We start from the raw sequence: 21043 nt of genomic DNA, 5'->3' as shown, positions 1-21043 counted from the left end.
TGAATTCCAGTCTTACAGATGAATTATCACTCTTTTCATTTGCTGATAAGATTGAAGGACCTTTGGGGTAGTACTAAGTCCTGTTTTGGAGCTATTTGTTATAGTTTCTTTGCATAGGGAAGGCAGTGGTGTGGTCTGGCACTTGGCTTCTTGTCTTGCTGTCCTCCTCCTCCCTTTATTGCCCTGGCTCCGATTCCAGCTGTGTTGCTGTGTACATTCTCAGAAGGGTTGGGGAGGAAGGACACTGCTATGGTTTGATTTGGGTAGGGTTTCCCAAAGGTCCATATGTAAAGGTTTGATCCCCAGGGTGCTGCGTGGATCTTTAAGAGGTGGGGCCTAATGGAAATCCCTAGGTTACTGGGGGTTTGCCTTCCAACAGGATTGTAGAATCTTGATTTTTTCCTCTCCCCCTCTTTCTTTTTCCTGGTTTGAGATATGACCACTCACTCTGACATGCATTCCTGCCATGATATGCTGCTCTCATCAGAGGCTTAACCAAAGGACTTCCCAATTTTGGACTTGAACCTCCATAAGCTAAAATTAACTTATCTTTACTTCATAAGTAGTTTGTGTCAGGTATTTTATTGTAGTAATGCAAAGTTGACAAGCACATTAGTGAATTCTCAAGCATTTTTGTCCAGTGTCTCACTTATTCAACAGTACTTTTGTATCCACATAGCCAATCACCCCGTTGTGGTTTCCTTTTGGTGAATTATCTGAGCTTTTGCATTCCCAATTCCCAATTGCATGTCCTCCATTGCTGTCTCTGTCCTGCATGACTGTTTCTCTGTCCCCTTTCTTGCTTCTGTATTTCTGTGTAATATTCATGAAAGCCTTTAGGAAACCAAAAAGTATGAGGCAACTGAAAAGTGGGATTATTGTGTAAATACATTTTGTATAATATTTAAAAATTATTATGTTGGTTATTTTCTTCATGACCTGAGTAACTGGAAACAAGGGAAGTCTGGAGTTAGACAGGGAACTTACTAAAATGATGTGGAGTCCAATGTCAAGTACAATTTCGGAGTCTGATGATCTGTATTATTAGCTTGCAATTGCTACTGTAACAAATTATCACAAATGGAGTGACTAAAAGCACCATAGATTTATTCTCCTTCCATTCTGGAGGCCAGGTTTCACTGGGTTAAAGTCAAGGTGTCAGCAGGGCTGACTCCTGCTGATGATTCTAGGGGAGAATTTATTTCCTTATAAAGAATAAGCATCTGAGGCCACCTGCATTCCTTAGCTCTTGATTTTTTTCCCAGAATCATTCTATCTTCTTGTTTGGCTGTCACATCTCCCATTTCCTTCTTTGATCTGCTTGCTTCCCTTTTATGAAGACTCTCGTCTTGAATTCTAGAGACCAGATAATCCAGGATAATCACCTAGTCTCAACTCCTTAACTTAGTACAACCTGCAAGATCCACTCATAATAGTAGCATTCCCAGGTTCTGTTGAATAGGATGTAGATATCACTGAGCAACCACTGTTCAGCCTCCCATGCCATCATAAAATGGGAGGTTTGGATTAAGCTCTCGAAGATCATTCACTATGCAAATAATTCACAGGTGTACGTGGATAAAGGGAAGGGCTGCCGTTGAGATCTTTGTATCTGATTTTACAAAAAGAAGGTGTTAGTATGATGATTGACCAAGTTCCTGTGGGTATGTCTTCTGATACCAGGTCTACAAGATTTGGTAAAAATACTGATTTTTGAGCAGTAAAAGTAACATAATGAACAAGGTATCTATTTGCCAGAATAAACCAAAAAGTTTTCACAGGTCAAGGTAGACAGTGTATAACCCCAAGTCAGAAATGAGATAGTATTGGGATACATGGAATTCTATTTAGTTGTATTGTACTTTATTTGGACCTTGAGAGCTTGTTTGTTTGGAGGTTCTAGCAGGGGGGCGCAGCTACTCGTATACCCTTGACCGAAGAAAGGTCCTCCCCTGTTGGGGATGGTCATCCTCTTCAACCAAGTGCACAGCTTCGGGAGGGATGCACATGGAGCGGTGAGGGAGGAAGGGGACACCCACCTAGCCAGCCAGATCAGCCGAATCAACCCTGGCGATCAATGGGGTGACACATGTCACAGCCAGATCGCCCTCACATCCTGTACTTTATTTGGAAAGAAAAGATAAGCAGGGTAAAGAATTGGTGAATGATGGAAACCCAGAAAAAATAATCAAGAGTAGTTGCTTGCATTTTGCATTAGAGCACTGCACTGAGACAAGAATGTCTTGGCTAACCAGACTGGACTATTATGGTTTCCTTGGTAAATACAGTCCAGAAGGTAAAAGAGTCTGCAGCTGTTTCAACTGCAAAATACTTGAGAACATCAACTCACTCTCTCAGAAATCTTCAGATAACTGGGCTTCCAGAAAAACTTTCCCTCAAGAAGATGTGGTAGTCCAGCTGGTATAAGCGTTTGATTCTGCTGGACGGATGTACTTCTTATTGCAATCATTTAAGCTGAAATTTGGTTTGTATTCCATATTTTATTGATTTCAAGACTTGCTGGTAGCCAGCCCATGGAACCTTCTCCAAAATAGATCATATCCTAGTGTACAAAGCAAGCCTCAGCAAATATAAGAAAATAGAAATTATACCATGCATTCTATCTGATCACAATGCAATAAAACTAGAACTCAACAACAAAAGTAAACACAAAAATCATGCAAACAGCTGGAAACTGAATAACTCATTGCTTAATGAACAATGGGTCATTGATGACATAAAAGAGGAAATTAAAAAGATCCTGGAAGACAATGAAAATGAAAACACAACCTACCAGAACCTATGGGACACAGCAAAGGCAGTCCTGAGAGGAAAGTTTATAGCCATGAGTGCATATATTAAAAAGACTGAAAGATCCCAAATCAATGACCTAATGATACATCTCAAACTCCTAGAAAAACAAGAACAAGCAAATCCCAAAACAAATAGAAGGAGAGAAATAATAAAAATAAGAGCTGAAATCAATGAAATAGAAACCAAAAGAACCATACAAAGAATTAATGAAACAAAAAGTTGGTTCTTTGAAAAAAAACAAGATCTACAGACCTCTGGCAAACCTGACTAAAATGAGAGAAAAAACCCAAATTGGTAGAATAAGGAATGCAAAAGGGGAGATAACAACAAACACCATGGAAATCCAGGAAATCATCAGAGACAACGTTGAGAACCTATATTCAAATAAATTAGAAAATCTTAAAGAAATGGACAGATTTCTAGATACATATGATCATACAAAACTGAACCAAGGGGATATTAATAAACTGAACAGATCTATAACACAAAATGAAATTGAAGCAGCAATGAAGAGTCTCCCCAAAAAGAAAAGTCCAGGACTTGTTGGATTCTCTGCTGAATTCTGTCAGACCTTTAAAGAAGAACTGATACCAACCCTCCTTAAACTGCTCCACAAAATAGAAAGGGAAGGAAAACTGCCTAACACATTTTATGAAGCCAGTATTACACTTATCCCAAAACCAGGCAAAGACACCTCCAAAAAGGAGAATTATAGGCCAATCTCCTTAATGAACATTGATGCAAAAATCCTCAATAAAATAATTGCAAACCAAATTCAACAAACATCAAAAAGATCATTTATCATGACCAAGTAGGCTTCATCCCAGGAATTCAGGGGTGGTTCAACATATGAAAATCAATGAACATAATAAATCACATTAACAGAAGCAAAGACAAAAACCACTTGATCATCTCAATAGATGCAGAAAAAGCCTTTGATAAGATCCAAAACCATTTCATGATAAAAGCTCTAAGAAAACTAGGAATAGAAAAAAAGTACCTCAACATTATAAAAGCTATATATGACAAACCTACAGCCCAGCATTATACTTAATGGAGAAAAACTGAAACCAGTCCCTCTAAAATCAGGAACTAGACAAGGATGCCCACTATCTCCACTCCTATTCAACATAGTACTGGAATTCCTAGCCAGAGCAATTAGGCAAGAAGAAGGAATAAAAGGAATACAAATAGGTAAAGAAGCTGTCAAAATGTCCCTATTTGCAGATGATATGATCCTATACCTTCAATACCCAAAAAACTCTACTCAAAAGCTCTTAGACACCATCAATAGCTATAGCAAGGTAGCAGGATATAAAATCAACGTAGAAAAATCATTAGCATTTCTATACATTAATAATGAACAAACTGAGAAAGAATATATGAAATTAATTCCATTTACAATAGCCTCAAAAAAAAATCAATACCTAGGTGTAAACGTAACAAAGGATGTGAATGACCTCTCCAAGGAAAACTATAAACTTCTGAAGAAAGAGATTGAGGAAGACTATAGAAAGTGGAGAGATCTCCCATGTTCATGGATTGGTAGAATCAACATAATAAAAATGTCTATACTCCCTAAAGTAATCTACATGTTTAATGCATTTCCCATCAAAATTCCAATGACATTCATTAAGGAGATTGAAAAATCTACTATTAAATTTATATGGAAACACAAGAGGCCAGGAATAGCCAGGGCAATACTCAGTCAAAAGAACAATGCTGGAGGTATCACGATACCTAACTTCAAACTATATTACAAAGCAATAACAATAAAAGCAACATGGTACTGGCACAAAAACAGACATGAAGACCAGTGGAACAGAATAGAGGACCCAGATATGAAGCCACACAACTATAACCAACTTGTCTTTGACAAAGGCGCTAAAAATATATGATGGAGAAAAGACAGCCTCTTCAACAAAAACTGCTGGGAAAACTGGTTAGCAGTCTGCAAAAAACTGAAACTAGATCCATGTATATCACCCTATACCAATATGAACTCAAAATGGATCAAGGATCTTAATATCAGACCACAAACTCTAAAGTTGGTACAGGAAAGAGTAGGAAATACTCTGGAATTAATAGGTATAGCCAAGAACTTTCTCAATGGAACCCCAGCAGCACAGCAACTAAGAGAAAGGATATACAAATGGGACCTTATAAAAGTTAAAAGCTTCTGTTCATCAAAAGAAATGGATTCTAAACTGAAGAGACCACCCACAGAGTGGGAGAAAATATTTGCCAGTTGTACATCAGACAAAGGACTGATAACCAGAATATATAGGGAACTTAAAAAACTAAATTCTGCCAAAACTAATGAACCAATAAAGAAATGGGAAAGTGAACTAAACAGAACTTTCTCAAAAGAAGAAATTCAAATGGCCAAAAAACACATGAAAAAATGCTCACCATCTCTAGCAATAAAGGAAATGCAAATTAAAACCACACTAAGATTCCACCTCACCCCTGTTAAAATAGCCATCATTAGCAACACCACTAACAACAGGTGTTGGCAAGGATGCGGGGAAAAAGGAACCCTCTTTTACTGCTGGTGGGAATGTAAACTAGTACAACCACTCTGGAAAAAAATTTGGAGGCTCCTTAAAAAGCTAGACATTGATCTACCATTTGATCCAGCAATACCACTCTTGGGGATATACCCAAAAGTTGTGACACAGGTTACTCCAGAGGCACCTGCACACCCATGTTTATTGCGGCACTATTCACAATAGCCAAGTTATGGAAACAGCCAAGATGCCCCACTACTGACGAATGGATCAAGAAAATGTGGTATTTATACACAGTGGAATTTTATGCAGCCATGAAGAGAATGAAATGTTACCATTTGCTGGTAAATGGATGGAATTGGAGAACATCATTCTGAGTGAGGTTAGCCTGGCCCAAAAGACCAAAAATCCTATGTTCTCCCTCATATGCAGACATTAGATCAAGGGCAAACACAACAAGGGGTCTGGACTTTGATCATATGATAAAGCGAGAGCACCCAAGGGAGGTATGAGGATAGGTAAGACACCTAAAAAACTAGATAGCATTTGTTGCCCTCAACACAGAGAAACTAAAGCAGATACTTTAAAGCAACTGAGGCCAATAGGAGAAGGGGCCCAGGAACTAGAGAAAAGATTAGTTCAAGAAGAATTAACCTAGAAGGTAACACACGCACAGGAAATCAATGCGCGTCAACTCCCTGTATAGCTATCCTTATTTCAACTAGCAAAAACCCTTGGTCCTTCCTATTATTGCTTATACTCTCTTTTCAACAAAATTAGAGATAAGGGCAAAATAGTTTCTGCCAGGTATCGAGGGGGTAGGGAGGAAGAGGGATGGGGTGGGGGGGGTAAGGGAGGGGGTGGGGAAATGTGGGAGAAATGACCCAAACATTGTATGCACATATGACTAAAATAAAAATTAAAAAAAAAGAAAAAAAGAAAAGACTTGCTGGTGTAGCAAATATTAAGGGAAGCAACACTACTCTCCTCATGTGTTGTCTTTTTGTAGGGAAAGACAATATCGTATTTCTGGTTTGTGACTGTGTGGGAACATAAATATGCTTTGGGAGGCTCTAGTGAGAACTATCGCCCCGCTAGTACATTCAGTGTACACAGCTTTTACAGGATCTGAATTAGCAAGTGTCAAAATAAAAAAAATTAATGGAGTGAATCAAGGTACCTGGGAGCTTGCTTCATGAGATATGCTTTCTCTAAGGTGGATCAAGTTTCTACACATGGACAAAAGTCAGATTTCTCATCCTGAAAGTAACAGGATCAGACCAAGTTGATGATGTCTCATTGGAACAGCAGTAGGTACCATGAGCATGGGCTGTTTGGGTCTCTGGCTGTGGGGAGTGTGATTGACAGATGACCTCAGCTGCTGTCCTCTGAAAATACCTTCATGTCTAGGTGAGGTCAGAACTCCAAAGGCTTGCTCTTGGTTTGTGAGTGAGCCTAGCAGGGACACTGATGCAGGCAGGGCTCTCTGATGGCTGGCTTTGACTAGAGGATTATCACAGCCTGACTGAGCCTTGTCCATGACTGTACTGCAGCCTGAGTCTCCCCTGTGCCTTCCTTGCCTTTCCCTCACAGGGTCAGACCTGTGTCATGGTCTTAAGGCTCTCCATTCTCCTTGTCTTGTTCTACTTTCCTCTCACGGATCTCTTTCACATCTAGTTCCTCTTTTGCCCTTCCTTCTTGGAGGACCCAAATTAAGATCCCAGTCTTTCTCAGGAAATATTTGCTTTGTTTCATTGATCACACTCCTTTAGTGTGACTTCGTTGGTAAACAGTCAAAATAATTTTCCTGGAAACTTCCCAGTGTAAACCCAAGGATAATATTTTGATGGAAAGGTAAATTCAAAATGGAGTATGTGGTAATAGCACCATCTGTCCTGGAATTCTACCAGCTACTTCTGTATCAGCCACCTGGGCTTGAAGAACTGGCTTTTCTTACCTTTGCATTTTCTTTCCAGAAGGAAGGTGGCAGCATCTGAACAGGCAGATGAGTCTTCATAGTTCTAGGAGAAGGCATCTTGTTAGCCAGATCTAGACCTGGGAAATAAGGCCACACCATCAGCTACCTGGATCCAATGCTGTGTGGCAAACACTGAGACTCATCTGGACCAAATGATTGACTTTATGCCTAAAATAATGGTTTCTTCAGTGTGTCCTGGGTGATGGCAGCCTTCCTGTTTATTCTGGTAGAAGAACACATTAATAAGGTACTACGTGCCAATACTGCTCACTTATCTGTCGAGGTGCTGTTGTGTGCTTGTGTGGACAGGAAAGATGACTTGGAAGGTTTGCAGATGTAAGAACTATGGCTCCAACAAGCCATTGAGTGTTTTGAATTTTTTTTTCTCACAATGGGGAGTAGAAGACAAACAGATGGAGAAGTGCTGACATTTCTTTTAAGGGAAGGAGGTTATGGGGCAGCTCTATGGCCCTAGCAGCTTTTTTTTTTTTATGGTAACTGGGGTTTGAACTGAGGGCCTCTTGCTTCCTGGGCACATGCTCTACCACTTGAGCCACACCCCCACTCTTTTTTTTTTTTTTGCTTTAGGTGTTTTTCAGATAGGGTCTCATGCTTTTTGCCTGAAACTGACATTGGACCTACCATGATCCTCTTACCTATGCTTCAAAAGTAGCTGGGATTATTAGTGTGTACCATGACATATGTTTTATTGGTTGAGATAGTTCTCACTAACTTTTTGTCCCAGCTGCTTCCAACCTCCTGATTGCTGCCTCCTGAATAGCTGGGATTGTAGGCATGAGCCACTGTGCCCAATTCAGAATCTCTGTCTAAAGAACTTCAGTCTTTGTTTTGATTTTTTACTTGCAAGGCCAAGAATCACAATAGCTCCTGTCATGTGTCAGCAGTGCTCGCTTCTGGAATATATTTTTAACTGAAAAACTGAGTTTTACAGGGGTCCAGTCATTTTTCTACATTAGTAAATGTGACTTAGTGGATTGGAAATCAGTAAGTCTGTGGGCATGGGGAACCACAGAGGAGAAGCTCTGTAAAAGACAGTAGGGAGGCAAGGCAAGAAGACTTAGAAAAACAGACACAATAATTCCTGGAAATGGAAAATCTAGTGCTAAAACACTAGATACAGTGAGGGACTAGCCATGCACTACATTGATCTCAGGCAAGTGAGGCAGTAGCCACAGTGTTGAGAACATGACTTCTGATGAGAATTAGTATGTGGACAAGAGAGGTGCTCCTTGGAGACATGGAGGTGAGGGGAGAGAATGAAGTAAGAGGGAGAAAATGAAAGTAAAGATCCTGTAGAAATGAAAGAAAAGCAAAGTATGCCCATTCTTCCTTCTCGCATCACCAGTACCATCCACAGACAAACTATATAGAGGAAGGAAGGCAATGCTGACAGGAGAGGGTGCTATCAAAGTAGGGATGATGCCATTAAATGAATATAAATAGGTACCAAACTACTCTCAAAGTCAGAAAAGGCAAATCAAAGACTTAAACCTCCCCAAACCAACCACAAAGCTGAACAAAACATTTGGGAATTAAAAAGTCTTAAGACAGGAATATGAGATTAAGAACAAAAATGGGGGGAACAAAAGCTGGGTGCCAGTGGCTCATGCCTATAATTCTAGCTACTCAGAAGGAAGAGATCAGGAGGATTGAGGTCCAAAGCCAGGCCAGACAAATAGTTATAAGACCCTATCTTAAAAATAGTCAACACACAAAAAAGGGCTGATGGGATGGTTCAAATGCTAGAGCACCTGCCAGCAAGTATGAGGTCCCAAGTTCAAACCCCAGTACCACCAGAAAATAAAAAAAGGAAAAAAAGAAAAAAAGAGAAAAGATTTGGTTGATTTGATTGAATGCCATAAAGAAATAAAAGAAAGACGAGATAACAGAAGAATGAAAATTTAATAAAAAGTCATTGAAGGAAAGCAAGAAAATGACACTGAGATAAAGAAGTGAAAAGAAAGTGGCTGACATACAAGACAGGTAGAGAAGGTACAACATAGGAATAAACTGGTGGGATAGAGCTAATGTGTACGCTTATAATCTGTACAAATTTTTCATAAAGAAGACTTCAATTTACATCTTAACCATAGGTACCAGAGACTGTTCATTGATCATGATCAATTCTGAAACACAATGAAGCAATTATACTTTAATAAAAGGAAAAATTCTAGGGCTTCCAGGCAAAAGTTGAAATAATTCATAAAGGCAAGAGAATAAGACTGGCATCGGATGTCTCAAAAGATGGCATAAAAAGCAAGGAAACAGTGACAGAAAACACAGCACACACATGCCCTTCCCAATCTGCTAGAATTAGTTTCATTCATCCAAGAGATGGCCCACAAACTTTATCAAAAGCACTGATGGGTAATATTTCATGTTATTTAACATCAGAACTAGAAGTAATAAGGGAGAGATCATGGGCTGGAAAATAATGTGTAAGTCTTACAAATTCAAATGAAATACAAAGCATACAACTTACAACTTCGAATAAGAATATTGGCTGCTGTGTAAGTAATAGAGGGAGTCAAAGAATTACTTTGAAGCTAGCAGATCAGATTTAAAAGGTGAAGTAAGAGAAGCGGATTAGGCCTTGTAAAAGGTAATGACTAGGAAAAAAGATGGAAGTTTCCTAAATACTATTGCCCCAAAAACAAAAAACAAAACAAAACAAAATCAAGCATCCTACACACAAAAAAGAAAAATAAAAGCATATACTAAAGTAACACAGTAAATATTACTTTAGTACACATAATTTCAGCACATGAAATTGGTGACTATGGTGATAAACATCAGTCATACCAATTAATTGAATGGGCTTAAGTTATCTATTTAGATTTTCAAATTGGCTCATAAAAGAAAACAACAACAAAGACCTCCTGAACACAATGATTATTAAAGGCTAAAAGTACAGATGTATAGCATCAAATGGAAACTATATAAAACTTGGATTGTGATACTGTCAGATAAAGTAGGGTTCAACTCCCAAAGCATCATATGAGACAAAGAACTTTATAATGCTAAAGACCCCATTATATCACCAAGATATAATAACCATAAATAATCAGTAGTTACCAAATAAACAAGTAACCATTTATAAAAAATAGAAATCACAGGAGAGGAAGAAGAATGGAACCACCTTAATAATAGAATAATGTTCTAGAATTTGTGTGGAAATGCAAGGATACTAGAATAGGTAAATATTGAAAAGGAAGAAAAACTTGGGAAGACTTACCAAATTCACTTAAAAATTTATAAAACTACAAGATATTAAAGCTGATATTCTATTGTAGTGTCAGCATTCAGATAGATATGTAACTAAAAGAAGGATAATAGAAAATCCAGAAATACACCCATCCATAAACTGTTAATTCATGTTGGGAAAAGGATCAAGGCAATTTCAGTGGGAAAAAAGATAAACTTTCAACAACTGTTGCTAGAATAAACAGTCCCATCAATAATATGTTTTGAATACATATTAGGTCTTACTATTTTACAAATGAAGAAACATTAGGTTTTGAGAAACTTTATAACCTGTTCTTGATCACTCAGATATTCCACCTGGATGGTTTGATTTCTAATCTATACCTTCTTTCTACAGGGTTATCTTCTATTCCAAAAGCAACTGTTTACTTTATAAAATGTGTCCTTTACTCCTAACTTAATTATGAACTCTTCAAGGGTGCGTCTATGTCTTATTTTTCTTTGTATATTTAGTGTGATATTTTGGTTGATAATGTGACCATATATAATTTAGCTTGATTCTTTGGTAGACATGTTATAGATAAAATATATTTGAAGACTATCTCTCATGAGGTGGTAGCAGACTGACACAGGAGTGTGACATCTTTTTTTTTTTTGGCAGTACTGAAGTTTGAACTTAGGGCTTTCTAGGCCTTAAGCTGTTTCTATCCCTTGACCCATTTATTTAGTTATTTTACAGATAGGGTCTTCTGTTTTTGTCCAGGACTGGCCTTGGACTGTGATCCTCCTAAATGTGCCTCCCACATAACTTGGATTATAGGCACGTACTGCCATGCCTGGCTAGTATTACCACATCTTAATATTAAAATATGTTTTTATTTTTAATTAACATAATATTTGTACATATTTATAGGGCATGTTTATATTGTGTGTTTATTATATAGTGCATTCCATGTATAGTCATAAAGTTGGAGCAATTAGCATTTCTGTTTCCTTAAATATTTACCATTTCTTTGTGTTGTGAATGATTGAACACCTTTCTTTTAGTTTGTTATAAAATAATAATGAAATTGCTATATATATTATAATCACCCTACTGTGCTATAGAATACTAGAATTTATTCCTCCTTTCTAACTTCATGTTGCTACTTCTTAATCCAACCTTCCTCTAGCCTACCTTCCTAACCTCTAGTGACTGTAACCTCTATTCTACTCTGTACTTCTATAAAACCAATTTTTTAGCTTCTACATATAATCAAGAACACTCAGTATTTGTCTTTCTGTATCTGGCTTATCTCAAGTAACATAGTGTCCTTCAGTTTTATCCAGGTTGTTGCAAATGACAGAATTTACCTCATTTTGATGTCTGAATATAATTTCATTTGTTTATGTACCTCGAAATGTAGTTCTTGATCACCGGATGCTATTGGTTTTTTAGTCAGCTTTCTGTCCCTATATCAAATACCTGAGATAGTCAGTTAAAAAGAGGAAAGGTTTGTGTTGGCTCACAGTTTTGACAGTTCAAGTTCATAATCCATGGCTTTGTCACTTTGGGTCTAGGGTGAGGCAGTAGATCATAGTGGAATGTGTAATGGAGCAAAACCATTCACCTTGTGGCCAGAAAGTATGACAGAGAGATGACAGGGCTGGGGTCTCACTATTTTCTTCAAGGGTACATCACTAAATACTTCCTGCTTAGGCCCCATCTTGTAAAGGCTCACCACCTCTCACTAGCTCCTTCTGGGAGGAAGTCTTTACCATCCAGACTTTTGGAGACAATTAAGATCCAAACTATTAACACCTGCCCTCACTGAGTTATACATTCATGGTCACTCAAATGCTCAAACAGTAGCAAGGAATATGTACCTGATGCTGTCAAATCCTAGGAAAGAAATTTGGGAGTCTTTTCCCCAGTTGTTTTGACTTGGACCACTTTTACACTTCTGTCCTGTTCCATTTGGAAATGTTTTCTGGAAGGCAGATTGTAGAAATGATTTTGTTTTCAGATAAAACTGACCCTACACAAAGATTACAACCCCCTGGGTCCCAGTTGGGCAAACTTACCAGAGTTGAGGGGTGGAGGCAATGTCCACTCGATGAAAGGGTGCCGGTCAAAGGTGTTGGCCCGCTGGCACTTCTGTACATCCCCATCATTCTGGATCATGTCTACAATCTCCTGTGTCCAGGTGGTGCCTAGAAACATTTCTTATTGTCAAATCCACCCACTAGTGGCACCATTCAATACTATTTCCTCGGTCATGTGTGGATTCAGTTAAGTTCACACTTGCCCAGCATAGAGCAGAATCAGCCTACCTGTTAGCATGTGCCACCTAGGATGGGTGGGGTTAGCACTGGTGGCCCTCTGTGCTTACTGTCATCATGTGTTTATGGTCTGGGCTTCCTTGAGACACTTTCTTTTTTTTTCCCCTAGGACTCACCATAGGGTTTTGCATCTCATGTAAGTATCTTGACTGATAAATATTGAGCCAGATAAAGGTAGTGAAGATACAAAGTTGAATTAGCCCATGAACCTTCTCTACTCAGTTTAGGATCGTTTTGGAGGAGACATGACTGAGACTACCTCTTGTCTAGCTATCATCCATTCTTCTCTTTCAAATTTCGAGACTCTCATTTTATCAGGGCCTATAGCTTGTATCAAAGACTACATTTTCAGTCTTTCTTGTAGCTAGATGTCACCAGGCCACTCAATTCTGGGAAGCTGTGTTTTTGAAGGGTATACTTGGTCCCTGGTCTCCTCTCTGTTTTCTGACTGCTATAAGGCCCCAAATCAAATTAGCCTAACCTATTTTATTTTGTAAAAGACTCCATCTTGTCCAACAGGAAGGCTGTTTTACAGAAACTGCTTTTCTGAACAGAAGTCGAACCCCATTTGCATCTTGTTAACATGTTTGACCTCATGATGTCATAGAAAATGATGGTACAAGCTAATAAACAACCACTTGGAAAAACATTGAGAAACTGACCACCCCAGCCACTTCTTGGGATAGCTAGCTAAACCAAAAACCAAACCAAAACAAAACATCAGCAATATATTCCTTCTACATCTCAAATGCTTATAAACCCCAGCCCTAACCTCATTCTGGGCCAATATCTCTTAGTATCAGCTCCTTTCTTTTCTTTTCTTTTTCTTTTTTTTTTAAAAAAAAAATTTAAACAAATTTATTTATAAGAGAAAAACATCTGAACATCAGGTACAGTCAGTTCCATAATTATCCAACAGTATGCATAACTCATTCTAGGAGTACTCTTGTGCAGTTTGTAGAAGAAATTTCATGTGGAACATCAGCTGAACATTTATTAAAATTCATAAAGTCATGTAAGCTGAGTGTGATATAATATGTAATGACCACACAGCAATAAAAATATAGTATCAAATACTACCTACTTTGTGCGTTACAGACTACAAAATAAACAATTTAGGCTCCTTGTTAAAAAATAAAAAATTATTTTTATTATAGCCTCATTTGAAGCATTTTCAGTTCAACATAGCTTTATACATTTTCACTTTCAATAGACAGCCTGGAGTGCCTTCTTAAGTAACTGGAAGTAAAATATATTACTTTTTTCAAAATTTGCACTTTGACACATGTGAATTCAGGTAAGAGAATGAAATCATGCTATGACAAAATCCTGACTGATGATCAGGACTTGGAGAGTTTTCACATTTGGTTAAAGATTTTACATTAGGGAAAAAGAAGAAGTGAGGACATAAAGAACCAACATCATTCTTTTTCAATTAAGCAGATTAACTTTAGAGAATGGACTCTCCATTTTGATTTCAAAGTGTGTGTCCTGAAGTTGAATTCTTTCCAGTCCAGGGATCTGCCTGTGGCTGTGAGGCAGCACTTAATGATGAAGGAGCAGGAGGAAAGTGTGAGGTAAACTACAGAAATGGTCACGTTCCTAGATGGCCTGAGCCCACTCAGAGGTGAAGGGTGGCCAGAACTATCAATATAAAAGAAAAATATGCTCACTGAACTGCACACATGGAGCTTCTAGGATGGTTAACAGTTCTTGACATGCGTTTCTGGTTGTAGTTTACAGTATCTACCTTTACAACCCACTGTGACTCTTCTTTTTCTACTTTGTTCCAAGGATTTCTGCAGCAACTTTCTGAAAACACAGGAAGACAAAGTCTCCTGTTTTGGCTGACACAAAGTGGCTACTAAAACCATTTTTTTGGCAAAATCTTAAGTGTTTCTCAGGTTTTACTGTTCGCATATGCCCCAAATCAATTTTATTGCCCACCAAAGCAATCAGTGGCTATCAGCCTCTTTTCTTTCTTGAAAAGTGAGTAAAACCTTGCTTGTACTTTAATTTTTGTTTTTTGTGAAATCTTTTGCCCTGCCCACAAGCCCCATGGACTTAGACCTAACATTTCTGGTGGCCTGTATTGGGTGATACTCCCCCCGCCACTCAACTGATACCATCATAGGACAAACCTCCATTTCCTTTTGGCATTTAGAGGAAAAGGCATTTCTTGGGACATGATGGCAGTTTTCTGGGTTTTAAAACCCTGATATTGGGTCTGTCATTGTTCTTTAGGTGAGATATGTTCATGGTGGGGGTGCTCTCTTATCAGATCTCTTAACTCAGAATGCTGAAACTCGAGAAGTTCTTCTGGGTCTTTCAGAGTGGGGGATACCTCCTCTGAACTCTGGGCCAAAAGTGTCTTCTCTTTCAAAATTTCATCCCCTCTGCTTCCTTCTAGTTGTCATTATGGGCAACGCTCAATTGGCCTACTAAAGAACCTTCCCTTTGTACTGTCTCCTCAGAAACTGGAAGCACTTGGGCCTGACTGACTTAAAACAAAGGACCTTAATCTACTGTAATGTTGCCTGGCCACAATATAAGTTGCTTAACCAAGAGGTTTTACCTAAAAATGGCTCTTTTAATTTTAATACTAGTCTGCATGTTGAGCTATACTGTCACTGCCTAAACAAATGGTTGGAGGTTCCTTATTCCCAGGCTTTTCTGGCCCTTCTCTTAATACTCGGACCTCTGATGCACCTGTCACATGTTCTTTCTGACTCCCTTTTCTCTCCCTCCTACTTCTGAAGGGCACAAGATTTCCCTCTGGATGTTCCCCTGGCCTATTGACCTCCTATTAAAGTCTCTCAGAATTTCTTCTCCTGTCCTCATCCTCATCTTCCCCTTCCTCCCCTCTCTATCCTTCTCTTCAATCCTTTAGAGACCATGGGTCCCCTACTAATATTGGCTCTTCCTCTGGGACTCCCTCCTCTCAATGTCCTCTATCACCTAACTTTGAAGACAACTTTTTGTCATCTTCTCCTCCATCCTCTCCTGGGATCCTCCTCTCCTCTCATTCCTGTGAGATCTACCAGCTCTGGGAACCCCTTTAGACCTCATACACCTCCCTTCTCTCTACCCTCGTAGAAAAGTGGCAGAAGTGGAGGGAAGTTTCAGAGTTCATGTTCTTTTTTTCCATGTCTGATTTGTCAGAAATTAAAACCAAACTCTCCAAATTACAGACTTTCTGTAAGGACCCCTCTCGTTTTACTAAGGAATTTGAATATTTCATCCTTACTATTCATGCCCTTCTAACAACCTGCCTAAATCAAGAAAAAAATAATAGAATTCAAATAAAAGCTAGAAAATATGCAGACAACTTAAATCACTGCCAGGCCAATGAATACATTCTGGAATGCATACAGTGCCTGATAAAGACCCCAGTTGGGACCTCCAGATACTCCAATATGGCACTAATTCCCCTGACTGCTGATATCAAGATCACATGTTGATATGTTTCATAGAGGAAATGAAAAGAGCCACCATCAAACCTGATAATTTTAACAAAGCAATAGAGATTACCCAGGATGCAGATGAAAAGTCTGCGCTGTTCCTTTCCCAATTTTCTCACAACCTCTGTCATTTCACTAATTTAGACCTTGACTGGGTGGAAGGAAAATCTGTTCTGGCCATGAACTTCATCTCCCAGTCAGCCCCTGACATTTGGTGCAAACTGCAAAAATTTGACAAGGCACCAGGCATCCCCGTTTCAGAACTGGTTGATGTGGCTTTTAAAATTGTCAGTGATGGATATGGAGAACAAAGAAAGGCTAAAATAAAATGAATAAACTTGAAGGAGCAGTCCGAGTCTATCCAACTGATGGTGCTTGTCGGTAATGCCATTAGAGGGCAGACTTACTCCTGGCTAGTTGGACAAATCCAATGCCTCTGGCAAGGGCCCCAATGATGGGACTTCCTTCTTCTGTAAGCAGCCTGGCCACTAGAGCAAAGAATGCTCTCAAAGTGACTGCCTCCAGGACCTTGTCCCCAGTGTAAACAAGAAGGACCCTGAAAGAGGGATTGTCCCTTCCTTAAGAAAGGAGGAAATGACTCTCCTCAGGAATCAGGCAGCTTCTTAAGGGAAGCACCTCCAGTTGGCTCATCATGCCTGGGACTTCTGGACACAGGAAATTGATGGGCCCCAGCACTGGACCAGGCTCCAGATTTCACCATCAATATGGCTGAGCCTTTGGTAACTCTTTGTATAACAGGTAAGCCAATTAATCTTATCAGTACTGGAGCTGCTTACTCTGCTCACTCTGAATTTACAGAACCTCTCTCCCCATAATTTACCACCACAGTTGGAGTAGGAAGACAGCCTCTTATGGATCTCCAAACCTCTTTATTAACTTGTGCCCTGGAAGATCAACTGTTTACCCACTCATTCCTAGTTATCCCCAACTACCCAACCACTTCCCTGCATAGGGACATTATTATTAAATTTGGTACTCATGTATCACTGATCTCTAAATCTCCTAACTGACTTGCTTTTTTGGACCCCTCCATATCAGACACTTCTCTTCTCTGCCACCTTTCATTGTTAAGCAAGTTTCTCCTTAATGCCCAATACCTGCATCCAAAAAGCAAAACTGGTTGCCCTGACCTGAGCCTAGCAATTAGGACAGTCAGTTACTAAATATTTGTACTCACTCAAAATATGCATATCATGTCCTATATTCCCATGCTGTCATCTGGAAAGAAAGGGCCTCTTCACTTTTCAAGAATTCCCTCCATATAACATTCTTCCCTTATACTACAACTTATATGAGCTGCACAGTTATCAACCTAAGTGGAAGTTATCCATTGTAGGGGCTACTTACCAGGTCAGGACTGGCAACTAGGTTTTACATGCATGCCTCCACATAACTGTTATAAAAATGTCTTTTAACCATGATTGATACCTTTGCTGGATGGATGGAGACCTTTCCCACTGCATCTAATAGAGTTTCAAAAGTTACTAAGATCTTATTGCAATCTCTTGTTCCTAGATTTGGTCTTTCTGTTTAGGAGTGACAAGAGGCCAGCCTTTATTTGTTAAATTACTCAGCAGGTGGCACAAGCTTTGGGTGTACTTGTTAACTTCATTCTATTTGACAACCTTAGTATGCTTAAAAAAAAAAAAAAAAGGAAAAAAGTCCATTCTTCTCTCAAGAGAAAACTCACTAAACTTTCTTTGAAACTCTACCAAAGTTGGATCTCCTTTGACTTTTAATCACCCCTCCCCCCAAACTCATGTACAGATGCCCTTTATCTCCTTGTATCCTAACTTCCTCAGAACCCTCCTCCCTTAGGTTCTCATTTACTTGCCATTAAACTAACCCACTGGCTTCTCAAAAATATGCTGATCAAACTCTTCCTCAACCCATAGACTGTACTCTTAAAACACTCACTTTATAAGCTGGAGATTGAGTTCTTCTAAAAGACCTCCCTAGACAAACAAAACCTCTTCAGCCACCCTGGAAAGCCCCTTCTAGGTTATCTTAACCACCCCCGCAGCTGCAAGAGTTTTGGGTCTGCCTTCTTGGATTCATTAATCTAGGCATAAGATTGCTTCCCTCCCATCACTTGAGTACTTAGCCATCTGTGATCTCCAAGGATCCATACAATTAGATCTAATGGGGTAGTCTTCCAAAACAGAAGAGCTTTTGATCTCCTAACTGAAACATGGGAACGCACATGTGCCATGCTAAAAGGAAAATCCTACTTTTATGTAAACCAGTCTAAAATTGTACAAACTAACTCAGATGACCTATTAAAATGGGCCAATAACTAAAAAGAAAAGAAGCCTTCAATATGAATGAGATTGGTTTAATTTAAAAACTAAACATCTGGTCCTGGTTTCTTGGCTGTCTCCCTTTCTAGGACCTTTGGATGCCATTGTGTGTCTTCTGTATCATTTGTATCTTAATCACTTTTCTCCAAAACCATATGACCCAATTAATAGAGAGCCTACATACTCCTAATATCAACTCGGCCTTTAAAACTGTCCAATTCCAGCCCTTACCCCAGAGGGATTGCCTCATTTCTCAGGGATAATTCTATGATCCTACTCAAGAGGACAGGATCACGGCTCTTCCTCCCTCAACTCCTCTTAGAATAGGGGTCACTCTGGATAAACTCAGATCTGATGTCCCAAAGAATGGGTCTCCTAAGTCTGATGGGGGAATATGTAAAGTCCCAATTTAAACTGGCTTAACAAACTCCATTTTGTAAAGGACTCCATCTTGTCTGTCAGGAAATCTGTTTTACTTTGTTTTGCAGAAACTATTTTTTCTGAACTCAAGTTAACAACACTCATTCAGTCAGTGATCAGAAAACTTCCAGTTTTTTTGTCCTGCATGGAAGAATCCATGGCAGTACACATGGATGTAAATGGAGTTTACATCCATGTACTCCATTTACATCCATGTAAACAAGGAAATACAAAGGGGAGCCTGGTAGGCACAGGTTGAGTCTGCCAGCAGAGAGACTGAGCTTTTCTTTCTCAGGTACTTTTAAAACTTATGCTAATTTAGGGGAAGGACAGAACCAGGTGATTCCCATCCAATAATCAATGAGTGGGAAGGGGCATATGTGGTTCCCAGCCAGGTGAGGGTGGTACCTGAGCCAAAGCATGGTTAATCTAAGATGTAATATTTTTCTATGAGTCCCAAACTTGCCCTAATTCTAGCCTGCCTCGAAGTGGAACCCCGCTTGCATCTTTTTGACAACATATTTGCCCTCATGGTGTCATAGGAAAGATTGTACAAGTTAACAAACAACCACCTTGGCAAAACATTTAGCTTCCTGGAACAGCTAGCTAAATGAAAAAAATGTAATATTAACAATACATCCCTTCTACATCTCAAATGCTTATAAACCGTAGTCCTTATTCTGGGCAGATACCTCTAAGTATCAGCCCCTTTGCTCCCTTGGAAAGTGAGTAAAACTTTGCTTCTGCTTCAATTCTTATTTTTCTGGGAAATCTTTCATACCCCATGCACAGGCCTCATAGACTCAGCTCTCCTCCACAACACCTTTGTGACATGATGGACTGAAATTATGAGCCAAAATAAATCCATTCTCCCTTAAATTGTTTATGTCAGGCATTCTGTCATAATGATGAGAAAAGCTAACCAATACAGAGAAGTGGAGTTGTTAGGTAGTAGTCAAGAGGGATGGATGAGGCAGGATAGATAGCTGAGGAGACAGGGAAATTATATTATTTTAATAAATAGTAAAAGGTTCAGGCTCATACATTTAAACTAGAAAGTAAAAGTGTAAAAAGCCAGAGCAACTAGGCACATCCTCCCATCTCCTTTTAGATGCTAAATTACAAGAAGAGGGAGACTTTAAAGGCTATCTGCATCTTCCTTCCTCTTTGAGATGTTAACAAGCTACAAGGCTCATTGAATTGGTGGCGGGCAAAAAGAATGAAAGTCATGTCTTAGCAAAGGGAAGTCCTAAAGCATACCTATTGTTCCTGTGGTTTAAGTAAGCCTGAATGACACCTCCCTGTTTTAACACGAATCTTGTCCACCTAGATCTCTTACCTTAATGATCCCCAGCTCAGAAAATATAGAACAGTCACTTTGAGTCTTTACGCCCATTTCCTGCACAGGGAGCAAGAAATGTCCCCCTTGTCCCATCCCCCCCACCACCACTTTTATCCTGTATACTAAATTCCTTTCCTAATAAACTTTGCTATTACTTTCACTGCATTTTTGCATCATGCCTGAATTCTTCTCTTGCTGGATGAAAGAACCAGGATATACACCAGTGCTAAATTTTCCATTAACAGAGTCCTTGATGTGACTAAACCTGACCTTGTGGTTCCTCAAGCCTTTGGAACTGGTTTGTGGGAGGGATTTGAGAGTTTGGAGGTGTGGAGCTAGAGAAGCCCTACAATGCTGAAGCCTAACTTCGTGGGTGATTCTTGTGTGGGCTCAGAAGACCAGAATGCCAGCAGGAATGCTGACAGTGAAGACCAGGCTCCTGAGGTTTCAGATGGGAACAAGGACTCAGATTAGAGGCCATTCAGGTTACATTCTGGCAAAGAACTTGTCTACATTTTTTCAATATTGGGACTTTGTGTGAGGCTGAGTTTAAAGGTGATGGACTATTTAATTTGGTGGAGGAGATTTCAAGGCAGTCCAGCATTTAGGAACATGCTGTGGCATAGTTATTGTTAGCTGCTTTTAGCTAG

At 39.3% G+C, this 21043-nt stretch overlaps 1 protein-coding gene and 1 long non-coding RNA gene across 10 annotated transcripts in view; one reads left to right on the top strand and one right to left on the bottom strand.

Moving 5' to 3' along the window:
* LOC109678892 (uncharacterized) overlaps nt 1–21043 on the top strand; it is a 243798-nt gene that overhangs the window by 145463 nt on the left and 77292 nt on the right. The window lies entirely within an intron of this gene.
* LOC109677554 (sulfotransferase 1C1) overlaps nt 1–21043 on the bottom strand; it is a 67694-nt gene that overhangs the window by 4842 nt on the left and 41809 nt on the right. For all 5 annotated transcript variants that reach the window (XM_074050534.1, XM_074050532.1, XM_074050533.1 and 2 more), the window contains 2 exons: nt 12592–12720; nt 7282–7379 (listed from right to left, as the gene is read on the bottom strand). In XM_074050534.1, coding sequence (XP_073906635.1) covers nt 7282–7379; nt 12592–12720 — 227 coding nt within the window. The remainder of the gene's footprint in view (nt 1–7281; nt 7380–12591; nt 12721–21043) is intronic.

Source organism: Castor canadensis, chromosome 12, assembly GCF_047511655.1.
Source record: "Castor canadensis chromosome 12, mCasCan1.hap1v2, whole genome shotgun sequence".
NCBI classification, from domain to species: Eukaryota; Metazoa; Chordata; class Mammalia; order Rodentia; family Castoridae; genus Castor; species Castor canadensis.
This window is presented reverse-complemented; position numbering and strand designations above follow the sequence as displayed.